The following is a 21,546-nucleotide window of genomic DNA, read 5'->3' as shown; positions in this document are numbered from 1 at the left end:
AAGACTTTCTGTGGCAACACATTAAGGAGCTGCTGAAAGTTTTATCCCCATATCAAACAGCGCCTTAAAAATCTGTACAGGCTGATTAATTTTTTAATGATTGCCTTGAGGGCAGTCTGGCAGCTCAGCTGAAACCCACTGGAAATTCAGTACCCTCCACGGGACACATGCCTGGTTGGACTTGTAGAGAAAGGTGTTTTGTGTTTTAGCTTGTGGTTAGCGTTCCCGATGGGAGGAAAGTGTGGTAATTCGCCGGGTTCGTGAGGTGTTTTCCACCAGGGTGTGCTTGGGTTTTCCACTGCGGTCTGACAGCAGGGAAGCTCAGCCTGTGCTATGAATGCTGCCTGGCTGAAGAGAGCATCTGGGGAGAGTGCATGCTCTCAGTTGACCAAGATATGTGCCAAAATTACCGATTGACATGTCTCTAAGAAAAAAGAAATGCCCAGAAGATATAGACATCCAGTTAAAAAGAGAACTAAAGAAAAGTGGAGAAGGATCACTTGCTTTGGGTTTTATGCAGGATTGCTTTTTGCGTTTATATGTTGTTGGTGTCTGCTGGGCTGGCAGGGAGAAACTTTGTGGAGATTCTCTCTGGGCAGTTTTTCTGAAAGTATTTTGTGTTTTAATGTTCGCAGAAACCTCATGTTGAGGGTAGGGATAAGGAGGCCACAAAGAAAGAGGTAGAGAAGATCTAATTAAAAGGACACCTGTTGGGCCGGCCCGTGGCTCACTCGGGAGAGTGTGGTGCTGAGAACACCAAGGCCCCGGGTTCGGATCCCATATACGGATGGCCGGTTCGCTCACTGGCTGAGCGTGGTGCTCACAACACCAAGTCAAGGGTTAAGATCCCCTTACCGGTCATCTTTAAAAAAAAAAAAAAAGGACACCTGTTACTCCCAATACACAAAAGCACAAAAATTAGGTTTGGGGAATTTGTTTAACACTTAGTTCTTAATTAACAAAAGGATGGAAACCTAAAAGGGGATGGAAATGGAAAATGTTGTTAAATTTATGTATTTTAATCTAACATCTTTTAAAATAAATATGAAAGATGATTTTTTTCAACACATTTAATTTGATATCCCTCAGGATGGAGCCACTGCACTCTTCCTAGCTGCCCAGGGTGGTTACTTGGATGTTATCCGATTACTGTTGTCTTCAGGAGCAAAAGTCAACCAGCCAAGGCAGGTAATGTTCATTGCTGATGTTTGCCCGAGTGCACGGGGAGGGAGGCGGGGAGGGCTGGTGTTCTCTAGCAGCACATACCTGAGATAATCACTCAGCTCTAGGCATTCTTTAAGCCCTTTTGCCTCTGTGATGAAAAGTTAATCTTTGATTAGGGTTTTTGCTGTACTATGCTTTGGGCTCGCCCAAAATCCTGTGAAATCAAGCTGACATCACCATTCAGTACTTTTAAAATTCGAGTGTGTGGTGTTTGGAGGACAAGTACACACTCTGCTACCTCCTGTTCAAATAAATTATGGCTGCACTAAGCTAATGAGTATGGGCAAGCCTGGGACATAGGTAAATAGAGGCGGGTCGGGGAGCCTCCCCCTGCCCAGTCCCTCTGCTGCTATGCTGCCGTATCACCTACCCACCACTTCTTCCACCAAGCCAAGGAGGAATCCTTATTGCTGGAGTCATTAGTAAGTTCTGCACCTTCATCTCAAACAATTATAATGCTGAGATTTCATTTACCATCAGCAAGCTAACATCTAGCAAATCAATTAACTGATACTCAAAGGAACAGAAATGTAAGGTAATAGAAGCGGCACTTCATAAACAGTAAAGAGCCATTCAAATGTAAGGCATTATAAGTAGCTTCTCTTGTATAGGTACTATGTCTGCCCTAATTAATTTGTTTTTAACAAAACATTTCAGATTAAGGAAACAGTACTATAAAGGTAGTTTTCTAAGGAGAAGTTAAGCTGATTTCTTTCCAGTAAATAACACCCAGGCAGGTTTCCAGTGTAACATGACGTTATATGGGAATGCCTGTATGTTCACATAATCAATAGCTATGGGGACCTTAAGATTGGTCTGAGCTCTTGGCCACAGGCTTCTTCTGTCTTTAGAAGCCCAAACACATAAGGACCTGAGAAAAGGAAGAGCCTTTGGGCAAAGTGGGTTTGAGGTCAGGAATCCTGAGTTGTAGACCAAGCTTTGTCAATAACTAGAGCTGTACGGTTTTACAAGTGAACCAACCTCTCTGGACCTCTCTTCACTGAAAATTAGGAGGCTGGGCAGGACGAGCCTGATGATCTCTTCAAGCTCCCAAATTTTTGATAATTGTTTTATTCAGTGTTCAATCAGTATTTCGTGAGTATTTATCATGTGCCAGGCACTGCTATCAGTGTAAGATTATATTTTTAGAATTTTAAAGTTATTCTTAGGCTTAAATGGCCCCATGAATACTCCTGGGAAAAGAAGCAGTTTAGAAAATGTTGGACTTTCATACCTGCCAGAATTAACATTTAAGGATTGGAGTTTAATGTTTTCTTATTGGTCCCTCTTATTTTGAAACTGTTGATTGATTCTGAATCAGAGACTTCCTTTTACCAAAATGAATAAAAGGAATTGATCATTTTTGGATTGCAATATTTGATTTGTTGGCCATCCTTGAAGATATCACTGTGGACTTAGAAAGGAAAGATTATGAAGATTATCAAGTCTCCCTCTCAGTACATCCTTCTGAAATAATTTCTGGCACTCTGACAAATTTATTTGTAAATAATTTTTATTATTCATATGCCTAAAGCACAATGGCAGAAAACCAAGTTGATGTAAGAGAGATATTTCAAATGATGCATGGGTTGTGTCCAATTAAACCTAAATTGAGTCATGGGATGACATTGAAACCTAGAAGTTAAAGGGTAAACTAACATTGCTGCAGTAGCCACAACACACCCCACCTGTCTTTCATTTCTCAAGAGAGAGGATAACCTGGTCAAAGTGAATGACCTAGTTTGCATGTGAGGACCCACCCTCTGGTCAAGGAGCAAGTGATAACACCCTTCTAAAGACTGCATGGAGTGCAGTTGTTTTTTTTTTTTTTTTTTTTAAAGATGATCGGTAAGGGGATCTCAACCCTTGGCTTGGTGTTGTCAGCACCATGCTCAGCCAGTGAGCCAACCGGCCATCCCTATATAGGATCCGAACCCGGGGCCTTGGTGTTATCAGCACCACACTCTCCCGAGTGAGCCACGGGCCAGCCCCAAGAGTGCAGTTGTTTTGAATTGTAAGAGTCCAGCTCTGAAAATATTGTTATTCAGGAAAAGGGTGTTTTATAAAATAAGAATTGCTTTGGAGGAGAAAAGCAATGGAATTTTTCCGTTTTTATAGAGTACAGTCACCCCACTGTGACCTCAAATCATAATAATTTTTACTACCTGCTGTGAGCCTATAATTAGAGGCTGTTATCTAGCCAGGTCAGACTAGCCCAAGTTCTGCCTTTGTTAAAAGTGTAAACTCTGCATATTCATTCCATTCCAAGAAAACAAATAGTGCCATAAATATGAAAAAAGTGATACTAGCCCTGGCTGACTTTGTCACAAGTTATAAGGAGTTTTGTTTTTCTTTTTAAAGCCTAATTAAAACTTTCCATTAAAATGGCCTGCACATAGTAGGATATTATATAGGTAAGACATCTGACAACCACTGTTGTTTCATTCTGAAATTTCATTATTAAAGTTTTGAATTTACAAAATAAGTAATAAGGACAAGGATATTTGCCTGGTTTGATTTCTTAGTATTTTTAGGTAAATCTGATTTATAATTCGTGCACTGCCATCCTGTGGAGTGCTACCATTTTGTGGTATACCGTGATAGGGCATTAACAAAGTTGCATTGAAATTACTCAGCTGACATTTGATCTGAGCTGCGGGGAATCCAAACTGTGGTAGGCATGACTTTTGTTTGTAACTCTATCAACTGAGAACTAAATGAAGACCTTTTTCACTACTTTGGGATGAGGACTCATAATCCCAAAGCAAACCACAGGCAGGCATTGGAAAGACTAAGTTCTGAGTTTGAAACTTGAAAATTTTTTCTTTCTACTTTGTCCTAGGTAAAGAGGTCAAGCAATCACTGAAATCCATAGTCACCCTAAAACTTTTTATTTTTTTCCATGTGTCCTCACCAAGTAGAGTTGATATGAGTCAAACCTTTTTAATCACTAGCTCAAATGGCTAATCTATTTTTCTATCAACAAAATGCCTTGGCATATACTTTTCCCAACTCAGCTCACCTGCCTTATCAAACCAATATTTTATAGAGTAGCAGAGGTCTGACTCTGTTTACCCAGAGCTGAGCTCTCTGCCTGTCATCACTCATCTCTATCTGGTCCTCTTCATGTGCTAATCAATATTTCTTTGAAGTCTGACAAAAAAGCCATCTAATAAAGCGCCTTCTCTAACAGAAGCCTTGGGTTGGTCTCAGAGTTGCTAGGACCCAGAAAGTAAATGTCTTCCAGGTCGCAAGCTTGGAAGGGTTAACCCAACAGTGAGGAGAAAGAAGAACCAACAGATTGGCATAGAATCCTGAGGGTTTGGGGATGCAAGCAGAAAGCCATAGAGGGCCCTACTGCTTGTCAAGGCAGCGACTCTGTCTTAGTCGCTCTGCACACGGTAGGCACTCAGAAAAGAAGTGTTGACTGCCAGAAGATACCCTGTGGCCTGGGCTAGAACACCAAGGAGGTCTGGAAGACTGCACCACATAGTGACATAGTGATCAGTGGCCAGGAACTAGAAGAAGGCTCCAGATGTAGGCCCAGGCTCATGGGTAGGACACCAGCCCCTGAAAGACTCCCAGAGGCAGCCAGAAAGCCAGACCCAGGTGAGTGGGGTGGCAGCTTGGTAGTTATGGAGATATGGATATCTTAAAGAAATGAAGCGCAGTCCCAATTTTGCTTATTAACTGCATGACCTTGAGCAAGTTGCTTACTCTCCCCTCATCTGTTTTTTCATCTCTAAAACCAGGATAAGAATGGTGCCTCTGCCATAGGATTATTGTGAAATTAGATAAAATAACCACTGTGAAATTCTAATGAAGTTGATATACACCAGCTGCTTAGTAAATGTTAGGTATTGCTATTATTATCATTCCTATTTCATCCAGGCCTCATTGGAACAGAAAGCCCATCAGAAATCAAGGTTGTACTTTCTTTCATGAGCCAAGGTCCTTTTTTTGACCAGCTTCCTCTGCTTACTTATCTTGGATGCAGTCCCCTAGTTTACAGATCAAACTACCACACTCTTAGGATAGACATGGCATTGCTGCAGCTGATCCTTTTGCACCAGGCCACAGTGGACTGGCTGGCCTGCCCATCCTTGGTCCAGTCACCTGTGTCTGAGGAGAATGGGGTCAGACCATGGGCAATGCAGGCATCTGGTGACATCTTTACAGACCCATTTGGACCAGGAACACAGGGCAAGGGACATGGTAATGAGAAATGGGCTTCAGGTCAGGGTAGGGCTGGTGGCAAAGTTATCTTGATACTGAAACCCCTCTCCTACTGGCGAGGTGTCCCCAAGACTCTGTCAGGCCTGAGCCAATAGGTAGAAGTAGCCCAAGTGTGAGGACTGGAAGGCGGTAGAAGCAAAGCCACTTTATATACTCATTCCCATGGATGAAAATGATTTTAGTTCTTTTTTCTCGATAATCTTTGGGAGCCTAAATAAGACCATATGAGACAAGTCGCTAATATAGGTCATGTCAAATACTCCATCTCATCCTGTGATCTAGAGGATACTTGAAAATATTATCTCAAATGGAATGAGGAAATAACAGAGTTGAAAGGAACTGCAAAAGTCACCCTATTTAACCATCCATCCAGTGTTTGAATCCCTTCTCTAATAATCAGCCACCGTTGAACAATCTAGGCATGGGAAACTCATTACTCTCTGGTCAGCTTATTCAGTCTTTAGCCCTCATTATACTTTCTTACATTGACCACCAAGTCTCTGTATAGCTTTCACCATCAATACACTTTTTATCACTTGGTATGCAAAATAAGTCTAAATCCTTTTCTACTTAGTATGCACACAAACAGTAAAGGACAGCCAGCATAACCCCGTGAATCTTCTTCAAGCTAAATGTTCTGTCTCCTTTCTTAAAAAAGTGCTGTAGAGGTTCTAACTTCCACTTCATGGTGACTTATTTGATGAAACATTTTAAAACTACATATTTTTGTCAGGAAGTATTCAAAACCTTATTTAAATATTTTTAAATGTTTCTATTCTAATTTTCTGTAAAACTCTACAGAAAAGGAGCTAAATTGACTTCATTTCCATCATTTTCTTTATGAAAATAAGGGCTCTAATCATTTCAATAGAAGGAAAAAAGAAAACAAATTGAGGTGTATAGAAAAAGAGGAAAACCTCTCCTGTTCACAAACTGGGTAATCAACTGATAAATAATTGACAATAATGCTCTAGCCCACGTTCAACTCCCTGGGTTCAAATATCAGATTTGGAGAAGTTATCATGAGTAATGAAATACCCAAGTGACCCACCAAATTTTACCAGTCATTCCTACCTACTTACCAGTCAATTATTTCACAGGGTCACTGGGAGTATCAAATTAAAGCAAGCATATGAAGTGCTTTGTGAACAAAGGTACAAATTAAGGTGCTTACTGTTTTTCATGAACAATAATACATTCAATTAACATCTTCTAAGCATCTGTTAGCTAATCCTCGTGCTCACCACCTCTACATGTTTTCACACTCTAATATCTCTGAAGCTAATACTGTTGCAGAAGTGGACACTCAGGCTGACAGTGATCTGCCTAAGGCCTCAAAACCAGAAAGGGGTGACTGCTTTTTCCCTCTCCCATGAATATTTCAATTAAGGTGATAGATTCGAGTGTTATCTAAATTGATCATATTAATAATTGTTTCCAATATAGCACCTCTCAGCGCTTTTCCACATATTACTTACTGTCAATTAGTACAAGCCCTTGAAAAGCACACGAACGGGCAGCGCGCTGTCCTTTTTGCCGCTGGCTGCCTTTCTCTGCCTGCCCTCTGGTGGTGAGACCCACAAACAACAGAATGGAGCCAGAGCAGGCAAGGAGGGAGCAGGGTGCCAGCACCTGAGTTCCAGAGAACCTGGCAATATTCGAGGCCTTCCGGAGCCCAGACTCACTCTCCTGCCTCCCAGGGTCCCATACACCCCTTTTGCAACAGGAGCTGGATTTCCTGTCCTGCCCAAAAGGGCCATGCCTGTCCAAACCACTGTGAATGTGACTGCTCTTCCTTCTACCCGGAATGACTGATCTCCTCTCACCTACCTGGCAAAATTCTGGTACTCCTTCAAGACCCAGCTCAGCTGCTTCCCCATCTGTGAAGCTGACCCTGTAACCTCCCACACAGTAAGGGGACCCTTCCCTGGTGCACTTTGTGCATTTCTGTCTGCACTTTTTTGCAGCACTGCAGTTATACTGAAATTTCCATGTTTCTTTTCCACTTCTAGTTTTTAGAACTCCTGAGACTTAGAAGACACTTAATTGACAGTTGCTTGAATGAATGAATGAATGATTAAATCCTGAATTGGGAGAATCAAATAAAGAATGTGAAAGTGTTTTGTAAACTAAAGTACAAATTAAGGTATTATTTATCATTGCTAATGATAAGTAATATTCAAATTCAACAATATTGCCAAGAGGCCCCTAGAAAAAGCACGAAGTAAGTAGAAGTGTTTTCAGCTTCCTCCATCCTTTGTCTCAGCACCTCTTCCCCCAGCTCTCCCAAGACAAGAAGTGCCAACACCCTCTGACTGCCCCTCTGCACCCCCAGATCCTCCTGGGCTCCTGCTTTGCCATCGTTTACCACCCCACTCAGACATCTCCATCCTCTGTCCCTTTGTCAGGACAGCAATGGGCAATAATCCTGTGTCTGCTTTGGCTAGTAGGCTGGGGTTGAGATTACACACTACTGCAGAAAATGTCACTTTGTATTCTATAACTGAATCCTCTTGCTTTTCAGCTCACATTCCCACTGATGGGTAATTCAGTATTATCTGGCTAAACCAGTCCCTTGGGGCCACAATAATACCGTAATTACCTCAAAGATTAAATTTAGCCCAATCTGGACCCTGCTCCCTCCTCCTGGCCTTCTCTTCAAAATGACCTAAGTTCTCAGGGGTCAGGCTGTCACCATGGCATTGGGACAGCGGTGTGGACACTCATTTCTGGCTCTCGTGCTAGCTTCTCTGGTCCCGAAGCAGCCTGCACTGGTATCCCAGAGATGCAGCTTTTCCCACCATGATGCTGGCTCCACCATAGTTTCTGCTCATGAAGTCATGACTCTCTATGTCCTTGTCCTCCCAACCTCCCAACCTCAGGCTTACTTCAGGGTACACTGCCCTAACACTTCTGATTTCCCAGAGTTAGGAGGGGACTCTTCGATGCCCAGATGCCAGTGGATTGGGGGATGTCTCAGGTCTGTTGGCCCAGACAACTCCCATGGGCATTTGTCTTCCATTTCTCAGGCACCAGATAAGAGCAGAGTTTCTCTAAGGAGCTTACAGTTTTCCTGGGCTTCATCTTAAGAAAGGGAGAAAATCCTTCCCCATAATTTATCTGGGTGTTTCCACCACCCCTGGCTTACCTCCCCACCCCGCCCACGCCCAGATTCAACCCAGAGGGGTAGGACAACATGTACAACTACTTCTGACCTCTGCCCCTTCCCACCCCTCTCTAGCTCCTCCTTTCCACACTGGAAAGGTTTTCCATTTTCCATTCCATCAGGCAGGAACCACCCTACCGTCAAATCCTTCTCGGTCCCTTGGATATTTTACCTTTTCCTCTCTGGAGCAGTACATCGCAGCCTTATGGCCTAGTGTTCATGGCAACAGAGATGCTGGGGAAAGATATGCAGGAAATATTACCAAGAATGTCTTGCTATAACTAATGTGCATCACCTCCAAGAAGACACAACATCACATTCCCCATAAAAATAAGCTCCCTAAAAAAATGATGTGGCTGTGGGGGATTTTGAACACTAGAATAAACGAGTAGGAGGCCTCGGAGGAAACTGCCCACTGTTCTGTGGGAATGCCGGGCTGTACACGAAGCACGGTGTGTCGTGTGAGCGTTAACGTGAGTGCGACCCACCAGGAAAGGACAGAAATGGCCAGAGTCCAGGGGGAATAGAGCAGGCCGGCCTCTCCGCTCTGGGCTGTGGAGTCTGGTTCTGCGGTGCTGTGCAGCGCAGCTGCTCCCCTGAGCTGCCCCGGCGTCCGTACCACACCCTGGGAAAAGAGCCGGCCGCAGAATGGCACTTTTCACAAGCCAGAAATTGACTGTCGGCTACGAAAGTGGTCCGGGCACCGCCAAATGCCAGTGCGTGTCAGTGGGTTAAAAACACCCTCTTTTCTCGAGACCTCCTGGGTGTGTGAATCAGCCGCAGACACGTGGTGTTCAGTGGGGACGTCCCGTGTCGCGGCGGGTGCGAGCGTGCCTCTTCTCTCCGCAGGACGGGACGGCGCCGCTGTGGATCGCGTCCCAGATGGGCCACAGCGAGGTGGTGCGGGTGATGCTGCTGCGCGGAGCCGACCGCGACGCCGCGCGGAACGTGAGTGCGGGGACGCCGCGGCCACCGAGCGAGCCGCCCGGCCGACGCCGCTCACGGTGCACGGAAGACCGGGTCCTTACTTAGCCTGCGGCTCATCTGGGTTTCCTCCCAACCTCCACCTGCTCTGTAGCAGGGAAACAAAGTCAAAGTCAGATCCTATCAAACTTTGCGGATGCTGCTGGGTCCCTCTCCTCCTGCCCCAGAGAGCACCTCTGGACGAACAGCCGAGGGTGGTCAGCCTCAGGCCTGGCGGCAGTAGGGGACCCGGGCCTCAGGCTTTCCGGGGCGAGGGGCCGGGGAGGGGGGCGTCCCTAGCTGGTGCTGCGCCCCCGCTGGCCCCTGGGCCGCAGTGCGGCTGGGGTGGTGTGGGTGTGTGGTGTGGGTCAAGCAGTGCCACAGTCCCCTCCCCCGCTGGCTCGGCCTCCCCCCTGCTTTCTGGAGCTGCAGACCCTTGCACCTCACTGTCGGCCCATTGTCTCCACTTAGCCTCTGCTGGTGTCACCTAATTCTGCCTAGGTGCACCCCACAGCAGGCCCTTTGTCCCATTGGAACTAAAGGCGACTTGGAGAGAGCTGTCTGACCACTGTATGCTGCTTGCTCTCTGAGCCTTGCTGTCTGCCCTCTTCGCCCTTATATTACCCTGGCTTATGTGATCCACCTTCCTCTCTCCAAGTCTAGGCCCAGAAAAGGGAAATTAGAAGACACGTTCCTGACCACTTCCCTGTCCTTTCTCCCACTTTATGTTCCTTCTTCCCACAGTCTCTGAAGCCAGAAAAGAAAAATCCCCTAATCCCAACTTCCTTCTTCCCGATTCCAGATAAAACCTAATGGCAGGGTGAATTCCTGAACCACAAAACTCTGTGGGCTAAGTCCTCCAAACATGGCTATCGATATGTTAAGGCAGGAGAAAAGGGGAATTTGGAAATTTTCTTCTTGGGCCAAAGAATGACAGAAGCAGAATATTAATTTTTGAATTTGTCCTTGCATTGTTTTAAAACAAATTTCAGTCTATCTCCCCTGGCCACTCCCCCCACAAAAACAGGCAAATAGATACCTAGGGCATGGGGCAAGGTTGTAGGAATTTTCAGAACAGTAAATACAGCTCAAAATAATAATTTAACTCACTAAAAACAGTTAATTTTTGCTAAGTCATGAATAGCAGAGAATGCCTCTTTGGTCCATCAATGCCCTAAAAATAGGCTCTTGAAATTCCTCATGTCTATTTACTCAGTGTTCTAAGGGACCAGAAGAGTATGAATTCCCAAATGGCAGGGTTCTAAGGTAATATAAACAATCACATATTTTATCTGTTATTCTTTATGCAGAATTTAACTGCTTAATATGTTCTAAAATTCTCCGGGATTGAGACATTGCTGATCTGTGCTTAGTTCACACATTGTATTAGTCTGTTCCTGTTGCTTATAACAAAATACTTGAAACTGGGTGATTTATAAAGAAAACAAAATTTATTGCTCACAGTTTCTGAGGCTGGAAAGTCCAAAGTACGTCTGGTGGTGGCAACAGTGACCCAGGGGTCTCATTGCAGATGGTGGAAGCAGAGAGAGCAGAGACAGACTCTTCTCTTCTTTTAAAACCCTCAGAACCACACCCAGACCACCATTTTTAATCCATTCACTACTGCACAGTCCTACCACATCTTCAGGGCTCCACCTTGCAATTACCATAACAGGATTTCCCACCCTGTTAACAGTCACAGTGGGGGCTAAGTTTCTAATACATAAAACTTGGGAGAAACAATTCAAGCTTCAATGAGTTTGGGGGGGACATAATCCACTACACACATTTTGCCTGTTTCTGACAATTGTACTCCCAGTTCTCAACTGACATTTATATCTTAGCCAGCACAGACATATTTTAATAATCAACTTTTATTTTCTTTTCTCTGTTAAGGACGGGACAACAGCGTTATTGAAAGCAGCCAACAAAGGATATAATGCTGTTATAGAGGAATTACTTAAATTCTCACCCACTCTTGGTATTTTGAAGGTAAGATGTAAAGAAAAATTTTACCAATCTGTAAAAGAGCGGTTAGGAAATAATTCCATACTTGGGGACTGTAGTAGAATTTGGGTATAATTAGCCTGGTTAATTGTATTCTTGAAAGAACACACCTACAGCTTCTTGATGCTGGCAATCCAAGGGCATAGGTAGAAATGAAAAAGTGGTTAAAAGAGTCAACTGGAGTCTGTCACTGCCTTGTTTTCCAGAAAATAAAAAAATTATTTTTTTAATTGAAGCATAATTGACTGTACATATTTTGGGGGTACAGTGTTGGCTATCATTATTTGTATACAAGCTGTGATCAAATCAATATTATTAGCATATTCATTGTTACAAATCATAATTGTTCTTTGCATCCCTTACCCACAGGAAAAAAATAGTAGTAATGAAGTCGCTAAATTGGAAAGCAAACTATATTGATACCATTTGGAGGATTTTTGAAATCAAGGAAGAACAGACACATACGTTCCTTCTCTTCATTATCTTGAGTGAAGAACCACTCTGCTTTGTTACCTTCGGTGAAATGAAATAAACCTCAAATAGTTGGAAGCCTCAAAAAATATGTCCTTCTGGAGACTAGGTCTTCCAGGAAACAGAGCCCTGAAACTCTTAAGTTTTAATCATTTTGGATTTAAATATTTCTAAATTATAGTATATACCAGGGGTCAGCAAACTTTTTCTGTAAGGGCTAGATAGTAAAAATTTTAGGCTTTGCAGGCCATAGGGTCTCTGTTGCGACTGCTCAACTCTGTCATGGTAGCACAAGAGCACCATAAAAAGTATTAAAAAAAAAAAAAGTGGCTGCATTTCCATAAAACTTTATTTATGGACATTATATTTATGGAATTTCATATTTTCACGTTATAAATATTCTTCTTTAAAACTTTTTTTATCGTTTAAAATTGCATAGACAACTCTTAGCTTGCAGGACATATAGAGACAGGCTGGATTTGACCCACAGGCCGTACTTTGATGACCCCTAGTATACACACTCCTGGTTTCTTAAGTCGAGGATACCAAATCTGTTCTAAATTGGCACAGTGGCTTAGCAGCTTTAGAGCTATGCCCTCGGGGTTTATCAATGTAAAATCTTGCCCTTGAGTGACCCCAGAGGCTTTTTGGATGCTGTGCCTGCTCTTTGTATTTTTAGGCTCCATTCTTGCTGTCAGCTCATGCAGAGCGCTGTTGTCAGTGTATTGGCCCCTCTCCCCTGTCCTAATGAGCAACTTCTAATCGTCCATGAGCTTGGAAGCCAGGAAGCTGCACTTGTTAAAATTGTTTATAAAGTAAGAATAAACCATCTATGAAAGCGAACTCTGTGAATAAAAGGAACGAGCTTCAGAAATGGACTTTGCAATATCTAGTCTCATTTCAAACAGCTCTTTTTTGGCTCCATTTTTTATTCTTAGTCATGTTGCTAATGTGTGAAATTGATAGGTTGGTTAAGATTTAGACAAGTGAAATGTTACCAGATTAGGGAATTATCATACATATTATAAAAGCAACCAACTGCCCTGATTTGATCACTTCACATTGTATACGTGTATTGAAATATAACTCTGTTCCCCATAAAAATGTGCAATCAGTATGTTTCATTTAAGTAAATAAATAAAAATAAAAGCAACCACAGAAAAATGCTACTTTGCTGGAATTTATCTCTGGGTAATTTTACTCATAAAACCAGAGTGGTTTTTATTACTAGTAGTTAATTAGGAAACAAAGCTTGCACTGAAGTACTAATTATAAACGTATGTATCATCTAGTACCAAGGTCATATGACTGCCTATTGTTCTTAAATTGCTACCCATAGATCCTCTCCCCTCCCAGATCCAGCTGTATGCTGCATGTAACTTCTTCCTTATTTCAGTAAATATTTGCAGTAAATTTCATAAAACATCGGCAACCCATCTACTAGGCCTTTCTGTGCTCAGAAATGCTCCAGCTCACCCACATGCTCTTCTTCTTAAGCCCTGTCACTCCACAGCCCTCTCCTGCCTGCCTGAGTGAGCAGAGTCTGAAGCTGAGCTAATAGGTTGACCCATGGGCTAGGAGCCGTTCCTCCAGCCTTGCTGGGAGTGGCTCACCAAAAGCACAAAGACTATATGTTTTCCTTGAAGAAAAAAAAATGTTTGACAAAGCATTGTTGTTTTTTCTGCGGCAAGTCCTGAAGTCTATAAAACTGAATGACCATGAAGTCATGTGTATGCACACTGGGCCAGATTCCTTGTTTCACCTGCAAAACAACATTGGCAATATTTATATGGATGATTGGCTGCATATCTGAGGACTCTATAATAGGTGCTGGTGAGACTTTGAAAAGGATGAGGGAGGATGAGGAAGAGCAAGGCTGACATTACAGATGGTAATGTCTCCCCACTCAGATGGTTTATGATGAAAGCCAAGGTAAGTGCTGGTGGCTGTGAGCTCTCTCCTGACACACACTGTCATTTTCTCTTAGAATGGGACATCAGCACTCCATGCAGCCGTGCTCAGCGGAAATATTAAAACAGTTGCGCTGCTTCTGGAAGCAGGAGCAGACCCAACCCTGAGAAACAAGGTAACTACTCACTTAACCCATCTTTTAACTGCACTGGGCTCCTGTGCACAGAGGTAAGACTGAGTCCTCCTGAGTCAGCATAAACATCTTTCTGGCTTCAGTCACAATCTTCATGTTTATGCATAGTAAGGGCATGCAAGGTTGCTATTAGTATGCTATCAGTGAGCAGTGCACTTGGACCCAGGGAATTGTTCTAAAAACCCTGTAGGATTAATATAGGGTTTCCAGTTAAAAATGGTGCAGCCTCCTGGTAGGGATGGGGGTGGGGGGAGGGCAGTCATTATGAAGAGCAAGTGTTGTTCTATCAGCAAAGATGTGCCCTAAAAATGTCAAAGTTGTGGTAGTTTATCACCATCCCCATAAGTTGGATGTTTATGTCCTGAGAATTGCTTGTGCTATGTTTGGTGACTACATTGGGAAAATGTTGCCTTTAGGTTGTTAATAGGAGTACATGCCATTGTTACAAAACCAACCCATTTTGTTGTTGTTGTTGTTCTAAATCCTTAGTTCACAATTAGCCCAAACTTGGAGGTGGGCAGGTGCACAATAATAATAGAAAAAAATGACTGTCACTGTACATCCTCCTATTCAACTTCTGCTTAAGCTGTCACATGTACAGATGGCTGGGGAGGAGAGTAGTGTAGGAAAGGTCTTGAGAAAACACACTAACCTACCAACTTCAGGAGGACACGGGATTGGTGCTTATTAATAGCGGAAGATGTGAAAAACAGCTTTCACTTTATACTTCCATACTCTTTGAATTTTTATAAGCATCTATGACGGTTTTAACTTTTTTAATAATAAAAACAAAAACATATAGCATTTTGTGACATTTTGAAAAGAAAACATTAAGCAGTGCCAATTAAACAACTTACCAAAGGCCACTTTCTTATTTTACTTAGCACACAGAAGTATTATTTCCCTACTCCTACCATTGAATTGCTTGAAGATAACATTTCTGCTTATTTCTCCTGAGACATAAAGTATTTGGATTTGTTTTCCATTAGCTGGTCCAGCTGTGTGATAAGCCAGCTGAAATCATAATTGCCTTTCTTTAGATCTTATCTTTAGACTTTGTATACAGACTTCCTAAAGAGATCAGTCTTTTCTGGTGAGCTATCCAGTACTGAATTAAGGCAAGGGGGAAACATTTAGTACCTTTGTTTAGAAACTGAAAAATGTGACTCCATGTGTGTCTCCTAGAATAATGGAATAACCATCAGCAGTAATGGTTATGGGTAATTTCCAGTTTTAGTTTCCCTAAAATTACTTGAATATATGTGTGGGCATTCATGTTGGAGCCTCATACTGCAGAAGCCCTTAGTGAGAATAGCTGCCAGAGAAGCCCCCACGTGGCCTCTAGCCACCCCATAAAAGCCAGCCTCTTTAATGGCAACTCCAGAAGCCAGGGTGTTGGGACTCCAGCAACCACCCAGGACTTGAAGGGATATCCTTGGTCTTCATTCACTCATTCAACAAATACTGATCACCTGTGGTCAGCACCTGTACTAGATTCAGCGCACTGTGCTGTGTGCTGGGGATACAATGGTGAATAAGATTCACATAGGTTTTGCTTTCAGGGAGCTCAGAGTTTATTGAGGAATAAAGACAATTAAACAAGCAATTACATTACAGAATGACAAGAGCTGTAAGCAGGGAAGTAAAGAATATTGTTGAAGGCTTCCCAGGGAGAATAACTTCTAAGCTAGTACAGAAGCACTCTTCTGCTCCAGGGGTTCTAGGACTTCTGCTCTCAGGGTTTGAGGCAGATGCCTGGGGAGAGGGTTAATCAGAGGCTCCAGCAGCCACTCATCACTCTATAGCCATCCTCATGGGTGCAGGGGTCTTGTGTTCCCAACACCCGCATCTGAGCATTCAGAACACATCTTCTCCCAGGAACAGTGGAGAAATATAGTGCTTTTATGCTGTAGTATCATTAATATGGACCTGTGGTCCTGCTCCATATGAATAAAATAGCATTTAGGGGTAGGCTGGGCACCATAACAGTCCACACAACCTCAGCAACCTGCAAATTCAGTGAGCACCAATCGAGAGAAAGGAGGAATGAGACCAGCTTTTTAGAACTGTATGGATGACACACAGAATGGTGATGTGATGGAACAAATCTTGACAACACACTTTGAAGATGTAAAGCTTTTTTTAGTGGCAGAGGATATAGACATGGTCACACAGCGCAGCTGATAAGTCAGCAAGCTGGCAGACAGAGGAACAGCTTCTTATCTCCCTTCTTCTTCATGACTGTGGTGCATCCTCTGGCTACCTGCCATCCTGCTCACTGTGGACCAATAACTGATGCAGACAGCTCAGTTATTCCTGAGTGTTTATTCTGTTGAATGGATGAAGCTTAGGTCTGTTACAAGGAGCATTTCTCTGCAGGCCCTGGCATCAGGTCTATATGTGAGAAATGCCCTCACCTATCCAATGACAAAGGATGGACTCAGAGACTAATTACCATCTCAATAAAACAACTCAGATAAGTCATTTCTGAAAATGAATCACTTAGATTATTTTCTTATACTGTACAATGTCTGTTCCTGCAGGGACTAAGCTAATAGTAGACTCTGAGCCCATAGAGGGGCCTCTGGTATGGTGATATAGCATAGCAATTTCCTCTCTGATCCATCCAGCATCAACATCAACGATCCCATGTGGTGGGCTAGGGTGCAGCTATAGGACATGCTGTACAGCAGATCACTTGTGGCAAACTCATAATTCCCAATAAGTGAGGGTGGAGGTCAGGGAGCAGGATCTTTCCTAGAAGGCGGGAGCTGCAGGGGCTTCACCTATGACCAAGGTCCCATATAAAGCAGCTTGGGTTCCAGGCATGGCTGCAGGAAAAAAAATATGTGAAGCAGGTAACATCTGAATCCAAGCCCTCTCCCCCATTCTTTGTGCCCTTCTACCCTTTAATGGCTCCCCTGATTCCCCAGAACATCCTTTTGACCTTCAGTAACAACAGTTCTCAGAGCATGATCCATGGACCCCTTGAGGGTCTTCAAGACCCATCAGGGAGTCTAAGAAGTCAGAACAATGTTCTTTATAATACCAAAATGTTATCCGCCTTTTCCACTGGGCTGACATTTGCTCTCATGGTGCAGAAGCAATGGTGGGGAAACTGTTGGTGCTTAGGACACATCAAAGCAGTGGCACCAAACTGTACTCGCAAAACAGTGTACAAACCCTTGTGGGTTATTTTACAAATTTTGTAAATTATTTTACATAAATACTAGTTTTCTTTAAGAATGTCTTTGATAAAGCAGTAAAAAAATGTTGATTTTATTTACTCTTAACCCTTGCTACCCATCTTTTTAATATTCTGTGTGACAACATGGGAAGTATGCACGGAGCACTCTGCTGCATCCTGACGTGCAATGATTGTCTCAAGGACAAACACCTGTGAGGCTGTTTGGATTACAAAGAGAACCAGGCACTTTTTTCATGAAATACCATTGTACTTGAAAGAATGACCCAAATACACCACTGTGAGCTTAACAGCTTCCCAATACTAAAAGGCTTTTCTGATGAATCAGTAATAATACTAATGAGTGTGACTTTTTGGTATTGCACAATGAGATGTGCTAACACATGGAGGATCTGCATAACTCAGTGAACTAATATTTTCCAAATGAGCAGTGCATGATGTTACAAATAATGCACCTATAAAGTAGATAGTCCTGTTACCCTAATGTAACAGGGTACAAAAAGTTCACTGATGTGATTTCAGATATCATACACACCGCAATTAACCTTTAAGAAACTATCACTTGTCACGCATTGGTGTAGCATCAAAGAGGAATACCTACAACAATTTGAAAAGACTGTTAAAACACTCCTCTCTTTTCCAATTACATATCTATGTGAAGCTGAATTTTCTTCATATGCTTCAACTAAAACATATCACAATAGACTGTATGCAGACGCAGATGTGAGAATCGATTGTCTTCTCTTAAGCTGCACATTTTAAGAAATATGCAAAACTGTTCAACAATGCTACTCTTCTCACTAACATTTTTATTTTGAAAATTTAGTTTTTTACAAGTATATTATTTATGTTAGCTTGTAGTGGATTTATTGTTTTTAATTTATAAACATATATTTTAAATTTTCTCAGTTTTAATTTCTGATAAGTTAAAAACAAAAGCTTGTTAGACTCCTCAATAATTTTTAAGAGTGTAAAGTAGTCCTGAGACCAAAAAGTTTGGAAACCACTGCCTCGTAACACCTATTGCCTATGGTAGGAAGTGATTCACTAAATGCTTAACGAATGTGTCTCAATACCAATATGAAGAGAAAGGTCTTACAGTGATTCTGAGTCAGGTGGAAAGTTGTAGCCACTGATGCTGTTCTTTCCTGGGTATCTCTGGGTATCTCTATGCTCTGGATGTTTCCTAACTCTGCCTTCTTATCAAAAGATTCCTGTCCTGAGTCCTGAGTCCCTAGTGAACGGACCACCTTATATAATAAACTAATTAAATTCAATAAAAGGTATGAGATTTAACTTGACCAGTATTTATTAGGCACATACTAGACATGCTAGGCATTGTGCTGGAAATGAGGGTATAATGATTGATGAGACTTGGACCCTGCCCTCCAGGAGATCACAGTCTAATAAGGCATCTGGCTGGACAGAAAAATATCTCTACAAGAAGATAAGAAAATAATGTAATTATACATTTGAAGAAGGCCTTGAATACCTTAGTATAAAACCGTGAGTCCAGTGGGGATTTTTCATTAGTGAAAGAGAAAATGTGGGTCAGATGCCCCTCTTTGGAGTCCCTAAAGCCACACCAATTGTGGGAATTCACTAATGCCCATCTTATCTTCTTTCAGGCCAATGAACTTCCAGCAGAACTAACCAAAAATGAACGTATATTGCATCTCCTCCGAAGTAAAGAAGGACACAGGAAGAGCTAACTTAGTTCCATATTTGAAGGAAAGATAGAAACCTTAACCACATTGTCCAAAGAAAAATTGCTTTTCAAACAATGTTGGAAACTCATTTAAGCAAAAAAATGCTCAGAATGCCCACCCTGTGGGTCCTTTGCAAAGAAGATCTGTGCATTGTGCACTGAGTCACAAACGGAACGGCTCAGGGACCCTTTCCCCTTATTTACTGTGGGCTTCTCACACTGCCCTGTAACTGAGCTCCACGGGGGCCGAAGATATTCATGGGTCCCACAGAAATTCATCTTCAACTATGCTAACTTGGGTCTCTCAGTTAAACTCTAAGATAAATAGGCTTTTTAGTACTAAGCAAGAAGACAGAAAGCTTTGTTCCCTTAAAAGACTGAAAGGCTGACCTTCAATGAATAGATGCACTTTTGCTTTTGTGTTAGATGTAGATATGCTAAAATATATAGATCCATCATATTTTACATAAATATGTGTATCATTCCAGTGTAAAATGTTTTCTTCTACCCAAGGATCATAGCCACGATTATTAAAAATCAATGATGTTAAACATATGTTATTAAAAAGCCACTTCTGACTTTCCACTGTGTGCTATTCAAAGATGGACTGTTGAACTATAGAAAAGACATATTTTGCATTTGTTAGTTGATCCTCATCTTATTCCTGACATGTAAAAATCATTTTTACTTAGAGTCAACATTGTAGGTATGTGAGGACATGCGAGAAATGCCCTCACCTGTCCAATGCCAAAGGATGGACACAGAGACACAAGATACAGCGAAGTGAGACTTTAATAAGGACCTTGCAAGTCTGGGTGTCTGTGAATGGGACAGGCACATGGAAAAGGACCATAGCAAGCAATTTATTCCCTAGTACACAAGTCCCTCCCCGCACTTTCTCATTGGCTGGGTAGGATGGGATGCATAATCTTCCTGTACAATGCCTAAAATTTATTACCCCCTTGCAAGGAATTCCTTTGTCTTGGGGCTCAGGATGAGCCAGCAACAAAAGCCCACTTAAGCCCTATGAAGGGAGAAACACCAGGGAATGAAGAAAACAATGGGGGCTAATCACTAATTACCATCTCAAGGAGAGCTCTGTCTGCTCAGAGACCCTCCAGGAATGGGCTGGACCAGACAGACAACTTTGGGGCTAGGCCTGAATCAGTTAAAACACCCTCTCAGATAAGTCATTTCTGAAAATGAATCACTTACATTATTTTCTTACAGGACACCAGTGGCAAATTTGGAAATTCAGAAAATTACAAACCACAAGAAACTTAGGCTTATCTCGTTGAGCTTTTATTTTGGTTCTGTTGTTGGGAATCTGTTTCCCTAGCCATAAGTAAATAGACCAGATATGCTGTGGAATTTTGAGTTTCTAACACTGCATTGCTTGATACGATGATTTTGAGGTCCTTGGATAAAATGTGCTGTACGCAAGTACAATATGTTGCTATTACTATTGCAGGAGTATGAGTAATAAAAGACTGTTATTAGTATTTATTTAATAAGAGTTCATCTATGCATGTTCTTGGGTTGATTGATTCCAAGAAAGAAACCTGAATTTTATTGAATTATTCCTTTAAGAGGGATCAAAATTTATATTCAATGCACTTTATAATCGATGGTGTCTAAATACCTGTCAGTGCCTAATTGCAACACACAAAAATTAAACCTTCTTTCTGTAATTTGCCATAATAAACACTGATTATATTTCTGTTACTTAAATGTTTTTAGTTTTCTTGTACATGTTCTGCTTTAGTTTCCAGCCAATGTTCTATGTAAAGTCATGTTAAAATGACAGGAAATGTAATCCTAAAAGAATTTTTGTGTAACCAACTTGCAGTGGTACTAAAAACATTATCTTTAAGTCAGTAAATGATAGAACAGAATTTTTGAAATTAGAAGGTATTCTCTTAAAGGCTGGCCAGTTAGCTCACTTGGTTAGAACACAGTACTGATAACACCAAGGTCAAGGGTTTGGATCCCCTTACCAGCCAGCTGTAAAAAAAAAAAAAAAAAAAAGGTATCCTCCTAAAATTTGTTGTGATTAATGCAAGAGAAATTCACTTATTTTGATCAATGTCACAAGCAAAATTAGTAAGGAGCAACCCACAGCCCCCAGAGATGCCTACAGCCTGACTAGCTATGTAAAAAGCCTGCAATCTAATTTCAGGATAAAAGATTAGAAAACTCTATGTTGCTAAAACACGCAGATATAAATATTTTGGTAGCTAAAAAGCCATGCCAATTTTCTTACTGACATTCTTTTATTCAGCAAAGCTATACAAATACACATTTCCTCCCACTGGAATTTCAAAAAGCTATATTTATTTGGAAGAGGAAAATAATGAGGACATAAATGTTTAATAAGCATAAGGGCCCTTATGCCAAAAATAATTGCTCATCACTAATATAAAACAAAACAGTATTATGGGTACTGATAAAGTTTCAAAAGA

The 21,546-nt window shown here is 41.9% G+C and overlaps 1 protein-coding gene across 2 annotated transcripts in view; it reads left to right on the top strand.

The window, feature by feature from the left end:
* Positions 1–20,815, top strand: part of ANKRD29 (ankyrin repeat domain 29) — a 50,216-nt gene extending 29,401 nt beyond the window's left edge. Inside the window, exons 6-10 of one of the 2 annotated variants that reach the window (XM_063077350.1) lie at positions 1,090–1,188; positions 9,476–9,574; positions 11,486–11,581; positions 14,055–14,153; positions 19,005–20,815. In XM_063077350.1, coding sequence (XP_062933420.1) covers positions 1,090–1,188; positions 9,476–9,574; positions 11,486–11,581; positions 14,055–14,153; positions 19,005–19,088 — 477 coding nt within the window. In that variant the 3' untranslated portion in view covers positions 19,089–20,815. Of the gene's footprint in view, positions 1–1,089; positions 1,189–9,475; positions 9,575–11,485; positions 11,582–11,965; positions 13,171–14,054; positions 14,154–19,004 lie in introns of those variants that run through there. The other variant, XM_063077351.1, reaches the window with a different exon arrangement.
* The last annotated feature ends 731 nt before the right edge of the window (positions 20,816–21,546 follow it).

The sequence above is a fragment of the Cynocephalus volans genome, chromosome 13 (genome assembly GCF_027409185.1).
Source record: "Cynocephalus volans isolate mCynVol1 chromosome 13, mCynVol1.pri, whole genome shotgun sequence".
NCBI classification, from domain to species: Eukaryota; Metazoa; Chordata; class Mammalia; order Dermoptera; family Cynocephalidae; genus Cynocephalus; species Cynocephalus volans.
The sequence above is the reverse complement of the archived record's forward strand: the minus strand, read 5'-3'. Positions and strand labels throughout refer to the sequence as shown.